Below are 20,425 nucleotides of genomic sequence, written 5' to 3' on the forward strand. Positions count from 1 at the left end.
CCCGCGCATGCGCCGCCACCGCCCCCCGTGGCGTCTCCCCCCCTCCCCGTAGTGGAAGCCGAGGCGGTGACGTCAGGAGCGGCGGCCATTACACGGTCTGGTGCGAGGCAGCGGGCGGCAGAGCTGCAGCAGCGGAGGGCGCCGCGCCGGCCGCCCCACTCGCAGCGCTCAGGGCCGCTTCCGCACTCGCCCGCCCGTCCTGCCGCGTCGCGGCCGCTGTCGTTGGGAGCGCGGATCGCAGGGGCCTCCGGGGTGGTGCGGCGGCAGCCGGTGAGGCGGGGGAGAGCGGGATGGAGGAGAAGGTCTTCACCAAGGAGCTCGACCAGTGGGTGGAGCAGCTCAACGAGTGCAAGCAGCTCTCCGAGGGGCAGGTGAAGAGCCTCTGCGAGAAGGTGAGGGGCGGCGAGCGGGCGGCGGCGGGGCCGCTCCCTGCCGGCGAGTGAGGGGCGGAGGGTGGGGGCCCGGGGCCGGGGCGCTGCGGAGAGGCGGCGCCCGGCGGGGGCTGCCCGCGGGGCCCAGGCGGCCTCTCGGTGGGAAGGCGGGCGCCCGGGAAGGTGCTGCCGGGCGGGGGAGGCGCCTCTCGCCCGGCCGGCGAGACGGGCGGGCCGCGGGATGAGGTGCCGGGACCTGGCGGGCGGCGCCGCGGGGCTGGCTGGCGCCCGAGCCGCCGGCGGGGGTAGCGGGGCCGGGGCGCCGGGCGAGCCGCGGCCCCTCCGCGGGCGGATCCGCGCCCCCTCTCGCTGCGCTGGGTGCCTGGCTCCGCCTCCCGCCTTTTCATCGCCTCCTAAAATGGCGCCGCGGCCGGGATTGTCGGGAGAGACCCCCAGCGGGGCCGCTATCCCGGGGACGCGGCGGGCGGGCGGCCCCGGCCCTTCCCCGCCGCCTTTCCCTCCCTGGGGCCGGGGGAGCTGTGCCCGCCGCAGGGTCGCGGCCGCCCGTCCTGTGCGGGGGGTCGCGAGTGAATCAACGCGACGCGCTCTCATGATACGGCTGAAATGTTAAAGCAGTCCAAAAAGTGTAAGTTATTACAATGAAAATAAAAGCTCAGGGTAATCGGTAGAAGATTACACGGGGTGAAGAGCTGCTGCTTGAATGTTACGGCTTTGATTTTTCATTTCTCATATAAATAAGCACAGATGCATTTATAATCAACGAAAAGGTAGGTTGCCTTTAGAACTTCGGTTTCTGTGAATAAGATTCTGGGTTTCAGGAAATTCACAGGATAGACAGTTGAGATCCCATGCCACCAGCTATTTTTGTGATAGTGGATTGAAAATGTTTAGAGTACTGTGTTGATTGAGACATCTATAGTTTAGGAAGGTCTCAAAATCAGCCCAGGATAGATTGCCTTCTGGAAATTGAAGGAAAAATTTGCCCTAGTAGCATCCAGCTGCATTTTGCAATTGGTTTCTAATTCTGGATGTAACTTAATAGCTGAGCGGTTTTTTTGGTTACTAGAGGTTTTCTGTATTCCTGCGTTTATAGACTGAAGGAAGTAATATTTGTGGACTGTTCGGGGACTGGAAATTGAAGAATATGGGAAGTTATTGATATACTGGCTTCTAAAGAAGCCTGCGTACCTGCCACGAGAAGTAATTAGACTATTTTAAATTTGGCATCATGCCTTCAAATACTACAGCACTTTGTTTTGGAAGCAAATTGTTTCCAGAGGACTGTCCATGAACTTTATTAAAGAACTTCCAGTGTGTTTTGGTGAGGCGGGTGCTTAGGGTGAGTGCAAATTTTAGTTCACTGATATTTCAGTAACTTAAAATTGTTACCATTTGATACAGTCTGTGTATTTTAAACTGTGTTGCAAGCAAGTGGCAATGTCACTGCCTGACTGTTTTTCATGTGGCTGTCTAAATGACAGCGGTCCAGCTTCTTCCTTGTATTACTTTGTTGGAGAGGTGAGCGTTCCACTCACCATCATTTATAAACTGGTGCTGATGCAGGGTCCTGAATACCATGTGAGTGTGGGTGTTTTGTAAGGTTGCATGGTAACTTGCAGGAGCATGAGGAATGTACAAAAAGCTTTCAGTTTACTGGGAGTTTAGATAGGTGAGTAGGCATACCACTAGAAATTCCTTACAGAAGATACTGTAGTCTCAGTCATCACTGTTGTGCAAGATGATATTTTCATTTTTTCCCAGTGAGGAATGGAAATGAGCTGCGTTTCTGGATGTGTGATGCTCGTCACCAAAATAATGGTAGAGAAAACGAAAGGTCACAGAAAGTTGTGTGTCTAACTGCTGTGTTTTGAGATGAGAGACCACAAGAATGCGTGAGAGAAGTCTACCTGAAAAATACCATTTAGCAGCAACCTCAAGCTGGGTGGATATGAGCCAGCTCCAGACCAACAGTAGTATTTTTCTGGGTAGCACGATACTGTGCTTGAGCAGAAATTCCCTTTCTGGCTGATCTGCGGTCAGCACTTCACGGAGTACAGCCTCGTAGCTGTTTATGTTAACAAAAAATGATTTGTGCTGGTAACTACAGGTGGATTTACTGGGACTCCCTGCTAAGAGTAGTTAAGAGTTTCTGCATGGTTGCTGATGCAAGGAATTGGAAGTAGGCCCCCTGAAGTCGAGTTTTCCATAAAGTTGTCTCGGCCCCATCAAGTGAGAAGCTGTGTTAGTGGAAGCATTAGTTGAATTCTGTGTCTTCCTGCTGAGAGGGCAGCGTTTGCTTTAGTGTGTTTCCGTGCTTCCAGCACTGATTCTCAGAAACTTTGCAGAGTTGTGCTTCGTGTTCCGATTGTCTTGAGTAGTTTCGTGGACATAATCACACCCAAAGGTTATGTTTTTCTGTAAATAGCTTAATGTGTTAAGGACAGTGTGAAATATAGCTATTGTTCCTAATGACAGATAAAGACCCTACTTAGGTATAAACTGTCATTCTTCACCACACTGAGTTGTAACTAGGGCTAGTTAAAATAAAGAAATAAATAAAAATATCTTTGCGAGGGCTTTCCCCCCATAATACTATCTGATTGGATGATCTTCCTGACTGGTATTTCTTGATCTGCTGGGACATCATGTGTGCAGACTGGTGCCTGTCTAATAAGAATAAGCCTAAGGGCTCTCTTGTATTTCAGTATTGATACCTAAAGAACAAACCAGCTATTTACAAACATGATAATTAAGTGTGGCCATTCCTGCATCCCAGTTAACTTTCTTAGTGCATCCAACATTGTGCCTAGTTACCTGGGTGATGGTGGTGGTTAACAGGCCAGAAATGTCTTCTAAGTCTAGGAATAATTTGTAACCATGAATAATACATAATGCTTTCACTGATGATTTGAAAATATAGGAGCCTCTGAGTGGCAGTTAAGTTATTCTAGGCTTAATATGTGCTATTTTATGGCACACTGGTTATGTGACCAATTGTGTGTGCTTTGCTTAAGGATTTGGTAAGCGTAATTTTTGAAGACGTGGTCAAAATGTACACCATATAGTCACTGTTACGTATCCCTAGTGTTTGTCCTGTTAATGATGAATTATTGACTGTTGTCTGTGAACAGAGGAGAGGAAGTCCTTTATTGTCAGGTGAGGGTTTTTCCACTGGCCATTTTGAATGAAAGGATGCTGTTTTGGAGTAATGTTCTTTTCCATGTTTGTGTGAAGGTAGAGGGAAATGATCTTGTCTCCTCACTGGTGTATAAATACCCTTTATCACAGGAGGTGGAGGTGTGGTGCATTGCTCAGGAAGGTGGGATGACAGTCTAAAAATGTTACAAAAGAATGAGTTGAGTTTGTGGATAGAGTCTCCATTGGTTATTTCAGAAGGTATCCTTTTTTAAACCGTGTGAAGGGCTGATGCTGGTAAAGGCACTTGAGAAACCTTGTTTCAAGCCTTGTCTCCTGCAGCTTTTGATCTGTAACAATGATCTTGGTTACATTTGTGTTTTGATTTGTCATCACTGCTAATCTATAATTATGTTTCCAGGCCATACTGATCTCTGCTATGTACCTTGTTAATGGTGTGTTTTTCTAAATTTTTTTTCCTGTTGCAGAACTTTCACCTTTGTTTAACACCGGATCTTCCAAATCACATTTTCTGAGACTAATTGCAGATGACAACTAACCAAACATGCATGTACCTACTGCAACCATTTGAGCTGCTTGTACTCTCATTCAGCTTACATTAAGCGTCTTAGTTCGGGGAAGGCAGTATGCTACTGATGAAGCGTCCTTTTGGGTTAAACCCCTGTCCCTGTAATCAAAGTTCAGTTCCTGTCATGCACAGGACTGGCAAGTTTTGTGGATCTCACTCCTGTGTTTTAAGCTATTACTGCCCTGAGATGTTGCCCCGTCACTTTTCAGACACAGGCACATGTTGTCTCTGTATCCTCTGCTGTTGGGGAGTTACTTTTCTTCAATTATTTTTGGCCAGAAGTGAATATTTTAAACTGTTCCCAGCTGCATCTGCAAGGGCTTTTCCATAAACTAGCTTTTTGCATTCCTGTATCTTTGCATGCAGCCATCACATACAACTAGTCTTCAGACTAAGTGATTGTAAAAATGAATGTTCCTGTCTGAACTTGCGGTAAGTCAACTGAAAAAACCTGCTTCAACAGAAATCCCTGCTAGCGAGAGTTTCTGTGTGGTGGGCTGTGTATTGGACACATTCTGTGTCCCTGCACACCTATCCCCGGCAGAAGAGGAAGGAACATGGGTCTGGAAGGTGCAGTGTTTTAGTTCTTTCTTACTACTGCATTGGCTTCTGGATTCACTAACCAGGGAACCCTTGAACTACTGCCAGCTTCGATTGTTCCAGGGGCTGTGGGAGACGAGAAGATGGTTTAGGACTCCTTTGCTGCTTTGTTGAATGTACCCAGGGATCGAGCCATTGATGGTGCGTACAGTTACACCTTCCATCTCTGAAGAGTTACAGGTGTATTGTGAAAAGCTTTTTGTGACATTTTAATAATGGTTTTAGATTATTCTGGAATACTTACACAAAAAAAAAAAAATCCTTTCACTCCTAGTGTTATGTGGGTTTTTTTTGGTGATGGTTGGTAACATAAAATGGAAATTGTCTCTTTACACAAAATGCACTTGAAGCATCTACCTTCCTAGCCTTCTCATCTAGTTCTGATAATATTTATAGCATTTTGACGTGCATATGAGAATTAAGTCTTGCATGTGAGCATGAGCAGCTTTCTAATTTTTTTCAATTCTAGGAAATTCCGTAAAATTGAGTTGTGCTGGCAGTTAGCCATTCAGGTTTTCTTTTTTCAATTACGTTAGTTGTGATCGGATAGGAATGAAAGATTTTGTGTGTGTGTGTGTTGTTTTAAAAGCTATTTTGGGCATAGCTTAAGATAACAGAAGTGAGCACTCGTAAGTCGGACAAGTTCCTACTTGAGTTCTACCAATTTAAGGCTCAGGACATAGATGAGGCTGTAGATTGATGTCCTCTTCCAAATCTACCTGTGGTGAGGCTGTTGCCTCCTTAGATCTGATGACAGTGCTGCTCTGTGATTGCTCCCTAGCCATTTTCAGTTAGTCATCTGGGTTGCCTTAAACAGGGTAATAACCTAACCTGTCTGGCTGTGTCTGGCACGAGTTAAGGAGGCCCTGTACAAAAGGCTGTGTGAAGGGAATCAAAGGAGCAGTGACTGAATTTCCATCCTTGCTTAGGGACTCTTAAACACTACACCTACATTTAGTAACGCAGTTCTTGCCCTCTGTTCCTTTTCTTTAGGTGGTGTGTTAAGCTGGAAAAACAGCTTATTCCTGGCTAAAGAATAAATACTGGAGCTCAGTAATCAGGTTTCCAATATTTCTGCTGGGTGTATTGAAAATACCTTCCAATATAGGTCTTACATGCTTTTGATTTTGAATTATACTTCTTGAGTTTTGAGACATGTGCCTCACCCCATCCTCCAACAGGTATCCTGACCGTACCTTTAACGTGACTGTATGTAGCTGTGGTTGGAGTTACTTGAGCAAAAGAGTTAAAAAACCTTCTGAGTTTACTGCATGAAGCTGGACTTACAGATATTGGGCACAAATAGCTGGGGAATAGCTTTAGCCTCTTTCTTTTTTAATGACTGAATGATAGAATGCGGCTTGTCTACAGACAGGACTGAAGGCCATTTCTGTATATGTGGTCAGCTTCATGCATTACTGCTGTTGCAGTGTTTTTCAGAACTCCATCTAGAGAGGAAGGCATCAGGATTTCTTCAGCTATTTGGCCTCCTGTATTTTTTAAAAAAGACTTCTAGACTTTTTTTTACTTTTAATTTATAGTTAAAGACATGAAGGTCTTTTGTATGAAGCAAAATAATGACATTGAGTTCCTTCAGAGGAGCCCCTTTCTATTCTCATTTTCCATCTGATCTTGTCAAGCACTGATACTTAAATAGTAGTTCCCCTTTCCTTATCCCAAATCTGCCTCTGGGGGAAAGAAAACTCCTTTCAGTTATGCTGAGTATGCAAGACTGCTAATGATTTTTCCAAACTGAAGCATTGAGGGGACTATCAAGACTGCAAATGGTGTCAGTCATTACTTTGTAATACAAAGGAATAGAGGGTTATTTGGCAAAAGTTTACTGCCTGCATGCTTTCTTGTAGACCTTCTAGGATTTGCATGAGAAAAAGGAAGGTGGTTGTGTCATTTAATCTTGCATGCAGTACTGGCATTAGTATTGGTCTTTTGGTTGGCTAACATCTTGTGTTTAACTGTCCTCTTCTAACCAAACAAATTACTGGAAGAGTAAGGGCCCAGTTGTTGCTGAATTGCAGAGCAGTGAAGAAGGGTACTTTGTGTGTTTTGAGAGTACAAAGCAGATCATATTTTATGGTTTTTTGGCTACTTAATTGCCTGTTCTTGTTCTCTAACGAATACATCAGTGTATATGACAAATACTGTCAGTGATAACATCAGCTACTAAACTTTTTATAGCTAATTTGGTGCACTTTGAATTGAAATGATACTTTTAAGTTAATTTGTTAGTTCTGTTCACCCTGTCCCAAGAAAATTAAGGGCTACGAATGTAGTGACCACATCATGACACCCATGTTCCCAGGAGCTACACTGTGATTCTCTGACCAGGTATGCCTTGTTTTCCTTCACTGACTTTGAAACCTTCAGTATCACTGGTAGTGAAAGAGCTTAGAAATAGAAGCGTAGGCACTAGTCATGAAACCAGAGAAAGCAGATTGGTTATCTTCTGTTTCAGTCCTGGGAAAAGAGTATTTTTCTGCTGTGGCTGCTTCTGTGTGGATGGAAATCCTGGTTTTACATACTTCAGAATACTAAATAATTAAATGTCAATGAGGAGCTTTGTGTTTTAATTTTGTTCCTACTTATACATTCATATTGAACTCCTTAGTGGATTCTGAAGTGCAGCATAAATCAGTTTCCCATTTGTGTTATATGTAATCTGACTGCTGTTGTACCTTCTTCACAGAAGGGTGATATTGGAAGCCTCATTTCTCTAGTTTGTTTAAAATGTCAGACAGCGAATGAAAATACAGTTTGCCCTAAAAATGGTGAGCCCATCTTTTGTCTGAACATGTACTCTTCCCTCAGCAAGTAAGGGATGGGGGGAACCCTTAAACTGAAAGAAACAAATGTATTCCCTCTGCAGAAGACTTGCTGACTGTAATGGATGACTTTGCTTGGAATCTCTTCCAGGCCACGATATTTGGCCAGGCCAGCTAAAACCAGTGTTCATCCCAATTAGCTGGTCATTGTGCCTTTAGTCATATCCTGTGCATCTTGATGACAGGAAGTTAGGGGTGTGGTTGAAGTCTTCAATTTCGTCAGAATATCTTTATGGTAACTACAATTACCTTTTTTCCTTTTTTTTTTTTTCCCTCCCTTGGTTACAGTGGATGCTTCTTAACGCACACTTTACTAGACAGCATGGTGGGTTGCAGGTGTGAATTCTGGTCTGCCAAGAATGACACGTTACCATCTGCAACCATGACTTTGGAGCCATGTTGTCTAATGAAAATAATGGTTGTGTTTCCTTTACTGAGTTAGTGGTAATCTTTTGATAAGTGCTTTATAGCAGTGGTTTGCTGCTGTGCAGCAGTTTCAAGCATTGATCTACAATTCTACAAAGCCATAGTGATGTTTACTGCCTTTTTTTTTTTTTTTTTTTTTATGTGCCCCAGAATTTTTCAGGGTAGCTACTTGGTTTGAGTTGTCAGAGCTCCTGCTAGAATGTATGGACCTAAGAAGGAGTAGGAGAAATTGAGAAATACCTGGTATGTTCTAGAAACACAAAGGAATTTGGGTACAGATTAATTCAGAGGATTTTTTAGAAATGGACTACTTGAAATTAATTCTGTGAGGCGAGGGTGATCATGTACTCTCCTCATGAGGGAAACTTGCTTGTCCTTAGCGTAGAGTGAGTTGAGAAAGAGAACGGATGGATTATAGCCTTTACGGGACTTGACTCTGAGCCTTAAACTGTGGCATATAGGATAAAAACATGCAGGGAACAAGGGAAATAGGAGATGCCTCTGGGTACAAACAACCCCTGCATCTCATTAAACAAAATTGTGAAGATCTAAAAATCGTATGGTCGTACAATTTAATTCTTATCCCTGACTGTTCATCATAAAACACAGTTTACACTTGTATCTCACATTGTCTCAAAACAATGAAGCTAATCTTTGTATTTTAAGAACAGTGTTTTGCACAAAAGATGCCTTTTGTAAACAAAGGCAACAAAACAGTGCTTTACTGTTCATCTGGCCGTTTAGAAGATGTGCAGCAGTCCAGGAATGTTTTAATTCTTAAATACTAGGTTGCATTTTTATGCAGTGCTACTTGCTTTACAATAAAGTGAAAAATTGTTGGTTTCTTGTGTGTTGAAACAAATACTGGTTTTATTCTTGTCTTTTGGGTGTTCTGGGATTGTACAAGTTGCCTCTTTCCAGCGAAATGGATGAGTAAGGCAATATTTCATGTATCAAATAGGAATGAATGCCAGTCACTATGACTAAGCTGAAGTGTATTTTATGTGTGCTGGTTTTAACTTTGAGGTTGCTTTAAGTAAAATTTGTGCCTTTCCACCTCAGCACTTGTACATGACAGTATTTTACTTGGTGGTTCTTACGCTCTTCTTGTGCAACTAGGTCTTACAGCTACATGTTTTCTCTGCATTAGACTTTACTGGTGTTTGGCTGTAAAATTAGCATTTATCAATTTGAAGTAGTGGGTTCTTTTCAGTCTTAATCTGTATCTGTTATCACTTTGAAACCCAAGAGTGTGTAATGCTGAAAAAATAGTTAAGCTGATTTGGAGACAGGGTCTTATAACTGTAATGTAGTAGGCTGTTGATAGCAAGCTTTTGCTGAAGTTAATCTACTTCAAATCTTAGAATACCACCACAAGTTAAACTTTTTGTCATGTGGGGTACTTACAGGGACTGAAGGCATAGATGTTCAGGGTTGTCTTAATATTAAGAATCGGTAAGAACTGGAAAAAAGACTGAAAAACAAAAGCACTAATAAGTGTTCAGAAAAATGTTTTTCAGAATTGCATAATTGTTTATCCTGGTGATAGGCAATGAAACCTGGCTCTTTCAAAACGTTGATGTCAAAATACTACAGAGTGTTGCACTATTATCCTTTGAATAAATAGGTCGCTGGGTTTTGGAAGTACAAGGAGTCTGGTGTGTGTGTGTCTCTTCTTGGTTCTCCTTCATCAGGTGATTTGCCCAAGGAGGACTCTTGTCTTCTGCTGAAAAATGCTTTACTGCTTCCTTTCCATGAGGAAGTGTAGGAGAGCTGCTGGTGGGAAATCCAGTTTGTGGGGGGCAGAGGATGGACTGGGAGGGAGTTGTATGACGTGGCTGAGCAAGTAGCATCATTGTGGATCTCAGGGAAAGGATCAACAAAAAGGGAGTGGAACCAGATGAGGTTACACATGGTGGTGGGTAGTGCAGTACAAAGTTAGGGTCACGGGTACTTCAGTAATAGTGTTAGTGATAGCTTGCCATTGTGAAATTGTAGCATTGCACATACTGTTGTCTTGCCAACTTGCGTTTTTGTTATATTACAGAATATTAAAACTTTTTGCTTTACCCTTTTATAAGAATGCATTTAATGTGGAAATTTGGGTATGGTTGATGGACTGGGGACCATGGGTTGGTGGCTTGTTTTCAGGGTGTTACTGTTTCCACTTTCAGCTCTGCTGAACCTCTTCTGTAGCAGGAAGTACACTGCTTAAGCAGTTCAGTATATGCCACTGTTAATGCTATGGGACATGGTAAGACTGTAAATGGACTAAGCAGTTCATAATGCAGTATTTCACAAAACCTGTTTCAGAATGTGGAAATACTGAAATCCTTGCAACAGCATTCCTCCATTGCAGGATTTAAATAGAGATTGCTGTTTTGCAAGTTGACCTGGAACAGTCTTTTTCCATCAGAGTAGCTGTTTGACTTATCTAGGTGTTTGGTCATGTGCATATTATCTGAGTGATTTAATATTTCAAAAACTGAGGAAGCAACAGCTCTGATGCTGAGAACTATGCCATTTTAATCTCAGTCAGCATAAACGTTGCATACCTTTGATGAAAAATAAATGGTGTGTTCTTTGTGCAGTGCTTCCATTGTGTTAAGAAAATATGGTGGTAGAAAGCATTCTAATAAAAGGAGTACGTCATTTTGTATCGAAGCACTATAAGCATCTGTAACGTTTCCTGTCAAAAGGAGAATTAATATGGCTAATGCTTCAGAGTTTAACAGTGTATTAAGAGGCTAAGTCTGTTAAAACACCTTCAAAACATCCGGTGAGCTTCACTGCATTAAAATGAATGTAAGTCAGGCTATCTTAAAATAAATCTACACTTTTAGCGTCTACCACAAGCCAGCAATGACCTATCTTTAGTACTAGGCACAGCATGAGTGGAAACTGTCATATGAGATTGACTTTTGATGTAAATATGTCTGCAGAATGATTTAACTCTGTTGCTCATGCTGTAATATCTAAAGCTCTGTGTTGTGCAGGGTGCTCAACCACAATGGCATTTTTGCAGTTCTTGCTGGTGTTGAATGAAATGTTGGATTTCATGAGTCTCCATCATTAAACTATGTGTTGCTGGCACTTTCCTTCTATGAAGCAGTGACCGTGGTGGTTAGCCTGGACAATGTGCAGCAGCAGTGAGACACCACTTTTGGGGGTGGGAGTGTCAGTCAGTCTCCTGCTAATGGCTTCATGAATAGGGTGGAAACTTGGACACAGCAGCATGTTTCTTAATAGTTCGGTTCATGTCAATACCCAATATTTAATGTACTGTTTAGATTTAAATTCAAATCTTTTCTTTCCTAATCTTTTAAAATATGATGCTCTTCAGATTATGATGATTTTTTTCTAGCTTCTCAAACTACTACTTTGCTGAGCAGAAGCCCCCAAAAATGAGTATTCTGCTTTAGTTGTCAGGTTAGGTTTGAGAAAGTTAAGAAAGTGACCCTAAAATGAACACAGTGTTGCACTTCTGTCTGTGTCTCATGCTGGTGTGTGCTTCAGAGTTTTTTTGGATTGTGTGGCCTGTGCATAGGTGGTATTTAGTGCTGTTTCTGCAAGTCTTGTAGACACACTGGGTTATAAAATACAGGACAGTTTTTATATATTCTCTTGTTGTTCTGGGAATGAGGTAAAAAGGGATCCTTTCTGAATAGGAACGTTAGCAGTTGAAAGGCATGGAAATCTTTGTAGATGGGAATTTGTAAACTTGTTACTATATATATTTTTAATACCCTCTTGATTTAGAAAATTATTGTGGCACATGTTTGGTGACTATTCTGAGAACAAATTGTAACAACTGGCAGTGTGATGGCAGTAAGGAATTCTTGCGTTATTTCAAAATCATCTTTCTAATGCTGTTTTTAGCTTGTGCTTCTTCATGTACATTGCCTTTTCCTGCAACTTTAATGTATACAGTTTTTGGAAAAAAATGGTGGTGTCAGAGATGTTTTCCCTACTTTAGTTTATAAAGACACGACTCGGCGTTACTCATGTACTTAAACAGAAAACTTGTTCAGGAAGCTTCTGCAGGTAATCCACCTGCTCTGCAGTGGCTGGTACCACTGGATGTTAGTTACGTTCTTGCTTCTGCTTCATGTAGAACCTTTGCCATTGCATTCAAAGATGTATGTATAGATGGGTGGCAAACAGTCTTCTGAAGCAAGGTGTCTGCAGTGTAGAGCACCCTGGGCGCTGATATGGCTGTGCTCACCTCCCAGAGGGAGAGTGTTAGTTTTGGCCATGCCTGAATTCAGGCTTTTGAAGGGTTGGAGATAAGACATTAACATGATTTTTAATTTTAATTTTTCCAAATACTTGTGAACGTCTTCAGTTCCAGCAGTGATAATTGCTGGTTTATGCTTCACAGAACCGTTATTGTAGAAAGTCTGATGTTTTTCTTATGCTGGAAATTAATTCTGAAATACCCTCCTCAAGGAGGGGGAAAAAACCACCAAACCAAATTTTTGTTACTAATACAGGGTTGCATAAAGCAAAATCTTATTTTAAGTAAAGATAATGTTTATCTCAAGCACTTCAGACAAGCAGGGGACAGGAGTTCATAAAGAGAGCAGGTAGTAGAGAGCTGGAAGTGGTAGAGCGTACTTTGACTGTTCATAGACAAATTGACAATTTATATGTGTTTTGTTTTATAGGCTAAAGAAATTTTGACAAAAGAATCTAATGTACAAGAAGTGCGATGTCCAGTCACAGTCTGTGGAGATGTCCACGGACAATTTCACGACCTCATGGAACTTTTCAGAATTGGAGGCAAATCACCAGACACAAACTATTTGTTTATGGGGGACTATGTTGACAGAGGCTATTATTCAGTCGAAACAGTCACATTGCTTGTAGCTCTTAAGGTAACTTTTCTTCTCAGCTGTATAGTTCTGTATGAAATGCATATAATTACTATCCTGACTACACTTAATATCTGTTATGATTTGCACTACATTGGTGTTCTAGGTACAAAAACTGAAACGTTGGCATAGTTTTCGAAGATACTTCTGAAAAAATCAAATGTTCATATGCAAGCCTAATTTTTTTCTTAAATGAGTGCTGTATTTATTTGCTACCTGCCGAAGTAGTGGTATTTAAGAATTTGCTTGTAGATATCAGTTTGATGCAGGGGTGTAGTGAAGTTCACTAGGAATGATGAATAAAATTTGTAATTAATTTCAAAATTATTTGGCAGCTGAAGATTTGGCTGAATTATCCCTTCTTTTCTCAAAGGTTATAATGGAATCTTCATCTTGAAAAGTGTTTGGTATTTATTGACATGTGAAGGGGGGGTGAGGGGTGCAAACTCTGTTTTTTAGGAAGACATACATATTTTAATGCCTCTAAAATAAACTGTTAATGTTTAGGTCCGTTACCGTGAACGTATCACAATTCTTCGAGGGAACCATGAAAGCAGGCAAATCACACAAGTATATGGTTTCTATGATGAATGTTTAAGAAAATATGGAAATGCAAATGTTTGGAAATACTTTACAGACCTTTTTGATTACTTGCCTCTAACTGCCTTGGTGGATGGCCAGGTACGTTAATATTTGACAAAGTTAAATGTTACTAGTTGTAAAGGAAGCTATTAAAACTATACTATCAGCTCTTGGCTTTAAAGGAATCTTTTGCAGATTTTCTCCTAATCATTTACACTAGAAAATTACAATTGCACTCTTACAATTAATGTAAATGAATGAGATAAACTTCATCTATTTAACTCTTCCAGATTTTCTGTCTACATGGTGGCCTCTCTCCATCGATAGATACACTGGATCACATCAGAGCACTTGATCGCTTGCAGGAAGTTCCCCATGAGGTACTGAAAAATAATTTTCTAAACTCATGGGATTCATGATTCAGCATGTATATGGGGACTTTGAGTACACAGACCGAAAATGAAATTCAAACCAACTTAGCAATATGAAAGTGTCTGTCTTCCTGTTCTCGTTTAGTTCTTTGAAGGCAAATAAGGGGCATGTGCTTGCCTAAAGACAGACGAGTTTGGGGGTTTTTTAAGTCTTAAAAGACGTGCTGCAACAAGTTGTGCAGGGGTGGCTTATGTGCAGGTTTTCTGTGGTTTTGTTTGGTTTTGGTTTTTTTGCGTTCTGTTTCCGAAACATCTACATCTCTTCTAGGGTCCAATGTGTGACTTGCTATGGTCAGATCCAGATGATCGTGGTGGCTGGGGAATTTCTCCTCGAGGTGCAGGTTATACATTTGGACAGGATATTTCAGAAACCTTTAACCATGCTAATGGCCTTACGTTGGTTTCAAGAGCTCATCAGTTGGTAATGGAGGTAAGCAGGATAGCCTGTGCCTTTAAACTTTTGATTGTATAGTTGGTCCATTAATACCGTACTCTGCATGTCAGAGAGGTGCATATGCTGCTGTGACAACTCATGATCCAGCTGAGAGTGTTCCAGAAACTCTGACAGTGTTCATGTGCTACTAAAGGAGATTCTCAGTTTGACAGTAGAGTAACCTTTATTTTGGCCTATTTTCTGAAAATTTACAGTCATGTTCCAAAACAGACTTCAGTAGTGGATGTGGTACTGCATTTCTGTGTAGGTAAAAGGGTTCTTAAACGTAAATGCTGAGGCCCTCGGTAAGGAAATGCACATAAATGCTTGTGCTTTGAAAAAAAGATGTATTTTTCCTTTTTACCTTGGATGACTGTTTTTGGTTCGTAGTCTCTAGTTATCCCTGGCAGTTAAGATTTCTAAATGTATGCCTTGATTCTGGTTTTGGCAAGCACAGCTGAAGGTTTAGAATAGATTGTGTACTGCTGAAGTGCCATTTTAATTTTTTAATGCTAATGCAATGGACAATTCTTGCTGGTTTTCTTAATAAATATCTTTAGCTCATGCTTACTAGTAAGCAACACATGAAGGCCAGAATTCCTTTTTACCCTTTTTCTCTCAAGAAGACAAAGATACAGCCTTAATCTTACTTAAAATGACACTACAAATGTCACTTAGGGTTTTGTGCATTACTAGTCAGATGTTTATATGGGGTACAACAAATTAACTTGGTTGTCATAAGTTTTTTTTTCCCTTTTTCAGGGGTACAACTGGTGCCATGATCGGAATGTAGTAACGATTTTCAGCGCTCCAAACTATTGTTACCGTTGTGGCAACCAGGCTGCAATTATGGAACTTGATGATACTCTAAAATACTCCTTGTAAGTATGTTTAAAAATGAGAACTGCATTACTTATGATTTTAAGATAACTGCTGTAGCAAGATCCCACTTAATTACCACGTTAAGGTATGGGGGGTTTCCCCCTATATGCTTTTGGGAGGTGAAGTGAATGTTGGAATTGTTGGGTTAGTTGCATCTAAAATCTTGCAGTCAAATATCTGGAGCAGTTGTTGCATTCAACCAAGATGACTCCTCGGTTTTGTTTTGTGTAATGAGTTTAATGAAATACTGTAGAGGTATGTGATTTCAGAGTAGGAGTACTGTCACGTCTGAGATACTGCCCTCCTATCAGTCTAGGGCAAGAAACTTGGAATCTTTGAATTCTTCAGATATTAGGTTGTCTGCTTTTTTATATGGGATTTCTAATTAACTACCTCAGCAGCAACTTTACTAGTAAATGAGGCAAAAGCATTGTGTAAACTGCTCCCTTTCACAGTTACTGGAGACTTTATCTCTCTAAAATATGCTAAAGTTTGACCAGTTTGAGTCTTAAAGCTAAGGTTAATTTCTCTCCAGTTCTTCACAGTAACCGTAAGAGAAGTTTAAAATATGGGGGTTATAAATACCTGCTAGGAGGAGTGGAAGAAGTTGAATGCTCGTTCTAGAAGACTTTAATTGTACCTGTGTTAAGACTGCTGCTGCTGCGCTTCACATATAAAACATACTTGCATGTAAATGGGACTCGTGTAGTTTCATTAATGTCTGTGCTTTTCAGTTTGCAGTTTGATCCAGCACCGCGCAGAGGTGAACCGCATGTGACTCGTCGCACCCCAGACTACTTCCTGTAAAGAGATTTTAGACCTGTACAGTATTGCCATGAACCATATGTTGACCTGAAGAAAATGGGAAGAGCAACAGTAACTCCAAAGTGTCAGAAAATATTTAACATTCAAACTTGTTTTCACATGGACCAAAAGACGTGCCATATTCAAATACAAAGCCTCTTGTCGTCAACAACTGTGACCACTTTAGAATGAATCAGTTCATTGCATGCTGAAGCAACATTGTTGGTCAAGAAACCAGTTTCTGGCATAGCGCTATTTGTAGTTACTTTTGCTTTCTCTGAGAGACTGCAAATAATAAGATGTAGACATTAACACCTCGTGAATACATTTAACTTTCCATTTAGCTATAGCTTTATTCAGCATGACTGTAGATAAGGGTAGCAGCAAACAATCATTGAAGCTTAAAGAACATTTTTAAAATAAGTACCAAGGCCTCATATTTGTTCTGAAACTGTTTGTTTGTTTTATTTTCAGGGAATACTGTTTAATTTAATTGTATTGATTTTTTTTTTTGTCTGCACTCAGTTCCCTCTTCCACTCTTTGCCCTACCATATTGTCCCTTGTAATTGTCCAAGGATAGTGAATTACTTTGAACAGAACTGTTTTTTTCTGTAAAACAATGTTACTGCAGGACAGAGCTGCAGTGTTTTTCATAATAAACTTGTGAACTAAGTATGGAAAAATGTCAAATCCTAATTGCATCACAGGTCAACTTTGGTTTAATAAACTAACGTGTAGCTGGATGGGTTTTAGAAATTTGCATAGAATTTTCCACCTTAAATAACTAAAACTGAAGTGATTGGAGGTGTGCTGGAAAACTGATCCTTTGAGTTCTGTCCCAGGGAGATGCTTGGTCTTATGTCGTCATGCAGCTGAGGACAGACCTTACTGATACTAATGTGTTACTCTCTTTCCCTCTTGGTGCTTTACTGAAATATTTAAAAATGGAAGAATACAGGACCACTTGGTTGAGTGAGCGTGGCTTTTCTTCAAGTGTAAATCTAATTTTGAGTTATTTACAATGTAGGTGCTAATACTTAAAATCATTTTCTGAAAAACTAAGAATAAAACCAGTTTTCTAAATATTAAAGGAAATAACTTGAAATTTAGTGCTATGTGTATTGCCCAAGCTTCCATTCTGAAAAATACTGGTATTTTATGTTAACTTATGTTAAAATATTTCCTTTCTACTGACTTGTTTCAGAATTTGAATCCCAATTTGATTCTGTTGTTCAAAACAAATTCAAATTTTATGCCTTCTTAAGGCTTGTGCTTGAAATTTCCTGGGCATATCTTGAAAAGACGTACCTGGCTGTTGCTTTAATAGAGGACTCTTAATATTCATATTGTTTAAGAGACTTTAAATTCCTTGGGCACAATGTAGATTCTGCAACAACATGGAGGATTTTTATTTTTTTACACTGCTTGCTTCTAAGGGAAAATACAGATATTTTGCAGATGTCTATCCTACCTGGAGGCTTAGACCTAGACATGTTTTCGGGGGCTTTCTTGCTTTTCTGCTGGAGGACTGCTTAATTCTCCAACTGGCAAAGAAGGTGCTGCATTTCACCAAGCATTACTTCATCCCTTTTCTGAAAGGCTTAAGTGGTGCCTTTTTTTTTTTTCTTCAGCAAAAATTCAGACTTGTCCTGTAGGTTGGATTCCAAATGGTTTCTGGAGAGCATTCAGTCTTCTGCAGTTTGATCTCCTACAGGAAGAAGCGCATACCAAAAATAAGTGCATCTGAAGTGTCTTTTTTTAGTATCTCGGGAACTTTTGCTTTGATCACTATTAAGAAAAAATAATCCTTTGCTGTAGAGAGTAGCTCCCTTCAAATTCCTTTCTCTCTAAATGTTTTTGTAGATAGAACTTTGTGCCTTAATTGACACCATTCCTTCAAGAGTAATGACTTCACCCTATTTTCTGTTTTCTGCTACTTTAATTGGTGTGACTCATCTGCTCTGGGGGGAGCAGCCTGTTCATTTGTTCAGTGTCTGTACACAAATACAAGCAGTTGTTACTAAAGTCGGTGGAAAATGTTGAAAGTCACTCCAGCTTTTGCACTTTACCCCATAATTGTGCTGACTGGCCATTTGAAGATTTCATTGAGGATATCATGTTGCGAACAAAAAATTGTTACTTTGATGGAGATTGGCCACCAGCAGTACTAACCAGCTAAAGGCATGTTTGGAAGATTCAAGAGGAGAAAGAAAACTTCAGATATAATTACTGTCTGATTCATTGGTAGCTGATTGATTGGTTCATGTGAGCAAAAACTTCCTTTGCTGCAGACTGCAAGGATGCTGACCACAGAGCGATGAGCATGATTAGGATTTGTACTTGCTTTGGAGATGAGCGTTGATGTTTCCTCCTTCACTACAGAGACTGGTGAATTCCATAAAATGTGAAATAGGAGTAGCGGGGAATGCCATGTTGTGGCAATTCAGTGTTTTTTAAGCAGGAAAATTTAACCAGTTTTTAGTGAGGAGGGCGACGTTGGGGTTTTAAGTTGTCAGAAGGCAGCCATGAATGAAACCGGACATTTTTGTATGAACTGCTCTAAACACTTCCTCTTTTTCTTCTGTTTCTCACAATCTGGGTAGCTGGTAGAATCCTGTTGTTGGATAGATGGGAGAGGGTTTTGAGCTTACCAAATTTCATTTTACTTCAGTCACACTTAATGAGGACCTGTCATTTAGCTATTTCTCTGAATTTGCTTATCAGACAGAGGCAAGCACCCGTCATTTGTGGAGGCCTGTCCTTCTGAACTAAGGCATCATTATGTCAAAAATGAGACGAAATTACACTCGTACACAGGGAAATATTCAATAACTGCTTTTGAAAGGAAAAATGGGACATTTGAAGTACACAGATTTGCCAGGGGTTTTTTTTCCCCTTTTTGCACTCTAAACCTTTTTTCTGCCAGTTCCCATCCTATGCTGTATCTCCCTCCTGTGGCCCCCTCTGCCAGTTGCCTTCCAGGCAGCCGTCCCGGTGAGCTGCCCTGCTCAGAGCCCCGGAGCTCCCTCGGTGAGTGACGGGGAGTGCTGTGGGCATCAAGGGACCTTTTCTCCAAGATAAACCAGCGTGTGTGTTTGTCCTTGTGCCCGTGTCAGATTGTTTCCAGCTGCTGACATTTGCATACGTGTTCAGTATCCCTGCTTCGAGTGCCCGGGCAGCATTACAGATTTTAGATCTGGTAATAGCCTGGAAGGATACTTGACGCACAGGCAAGTGCAGAGAGACAGAGCTGGTTACCTCGCTCTTCCCCGGGTGTCCGGATGGTAACACGATAAATTCTGCCTTGGGGAGGGGAAAAGGTGGTGAGTGGACATTGCTGCCGAAAGCTTTGACATTTCCTCTGCCTATGTTTCAGGCTGGTTAGTTTCAAAAGTCCATCTGGACATGTTAGTAGAGAAAAGATTTCTGAGACTTACTGATGCCTGCCAGTCCACGGTTCCACATTCTGCATGAGGGGATTTTTTTTCTTTTTTTTTATAGTATGACTGAAAGTCATTTCCATAAAAGAATTGTGCGTTAAGAGCCTGGGACAAAGTCTTCGGCAATTTAGAAACACGACCTGAATCTTAATGGTAAAAGATTTTGTCACGTACAAACCAGGACTGACTGGTACACAAGTGCTAGCTTTTGGCTTTATTTTGGCCCTTTTTTCATAGTTGAATAAACCCATTCCTCTGTTTTTCCCCCCTCTCACCCCTTAATTTCCTTAGTAACACTGGAGCGCGGTTCCTGCTATCGGAGCCGTGACCTGAGGAGCAAAAGGGAGCTGAAGGATAAATGTGCTTGTTCCTGTGGCAAAAATGCTCTGTAAGAAGAAGCAAGCATGATCAAATCACAATTTTGAATTTCAAATTAAATGCTGCTCCAAATTCAATTAATTGAAGGTGTGGCTCCACTCTCACCACTTCCTTATGCACCTGTCAGACACTCATTTATAACTCTTTAATTGTTTCTTGTTTGGTCTGTATGCTGAGAACTCATGGAAACTCAAGATACGTTTTAGGGGGTTTTGCATAGTTAAAGGAAAGTTTTACATGAGAGAAATAGCTTTTTAGTATTAACGTGGGTTTTGCAACCATATGCATAGTTTATACGAGCTTAGATTTTGGAGCAAAATGTTTGCAAGCCATGGTTTTTGAAGTGTAGAGTGCGTAGGGTGTCCTCTGTATGCTACAGTGGTCACTGCACGGAGTATCGGTTCTGTGCAAGTTCCAGGAGAAGGTTGGAAACAGCTAAAGTATCAAGTGAAAATTGCACGGGACTGTAGAGATCTTGCAGTACCCATGAATACACTAAAAAAGCCCTGCAGAGTAAGCAGTTCATGAGTCAGCCTACTGTGGTTTTTAAAAAAGTTATTTTGGTGCTCTAATTCATTTGGCTGTACTCCTTTTGGATGAGAATAAAGGCGAGCTGCT

At 41.1% G+C, this 20,425-nt stretch overlaps 1 protein-coding gene across 1 annotated transcript; it reads left to right on the forward strand.

Moving 5' to 3' along the window:
• The first annotated feature begins 67 nt into the window (after positions 1-67).
• PPP2CA (protein phosphatase 2 catalytic subunit alpha) lies at positions 68-16,662 on the forward strand. The gene is made up of 7 exons (XM_055811809.1): positions 68-392; positions 12,650-12,859; positions 13,364-13,537; positions 13,729-13,818; positions 14,138-14,299; positions 15,065-15,183; positions 15,919-16,662. Exons 1-7 carry the CDS (start codon positions 291-293, stop codon positions 15,989-15,991), a joined length of 930 nt encoding a protein of 309 aa, XP_055667784.1. The 5' UTR covers positions 68-290; the 3' UTR covers positions 15,992-16,662.
• Positions 16,663-20,425: the final 3,763 nt, after the last annotated feature.

Source organism: Falco peregrinus, chromosome 8 (genome assembly GCF_023634155.1).
Source record: "Falco peregrinus isolate bFalPer1 chromosome 8, bFalPer1.pri, whole genome shotgun sequence".
Classification (NCBI taxonomy): domain Eukaryota; kingdom Metazoa; phylum Chordata; class Aves; order Falconiformes; family Falconidae; genus Falco; species Falco peregrinus.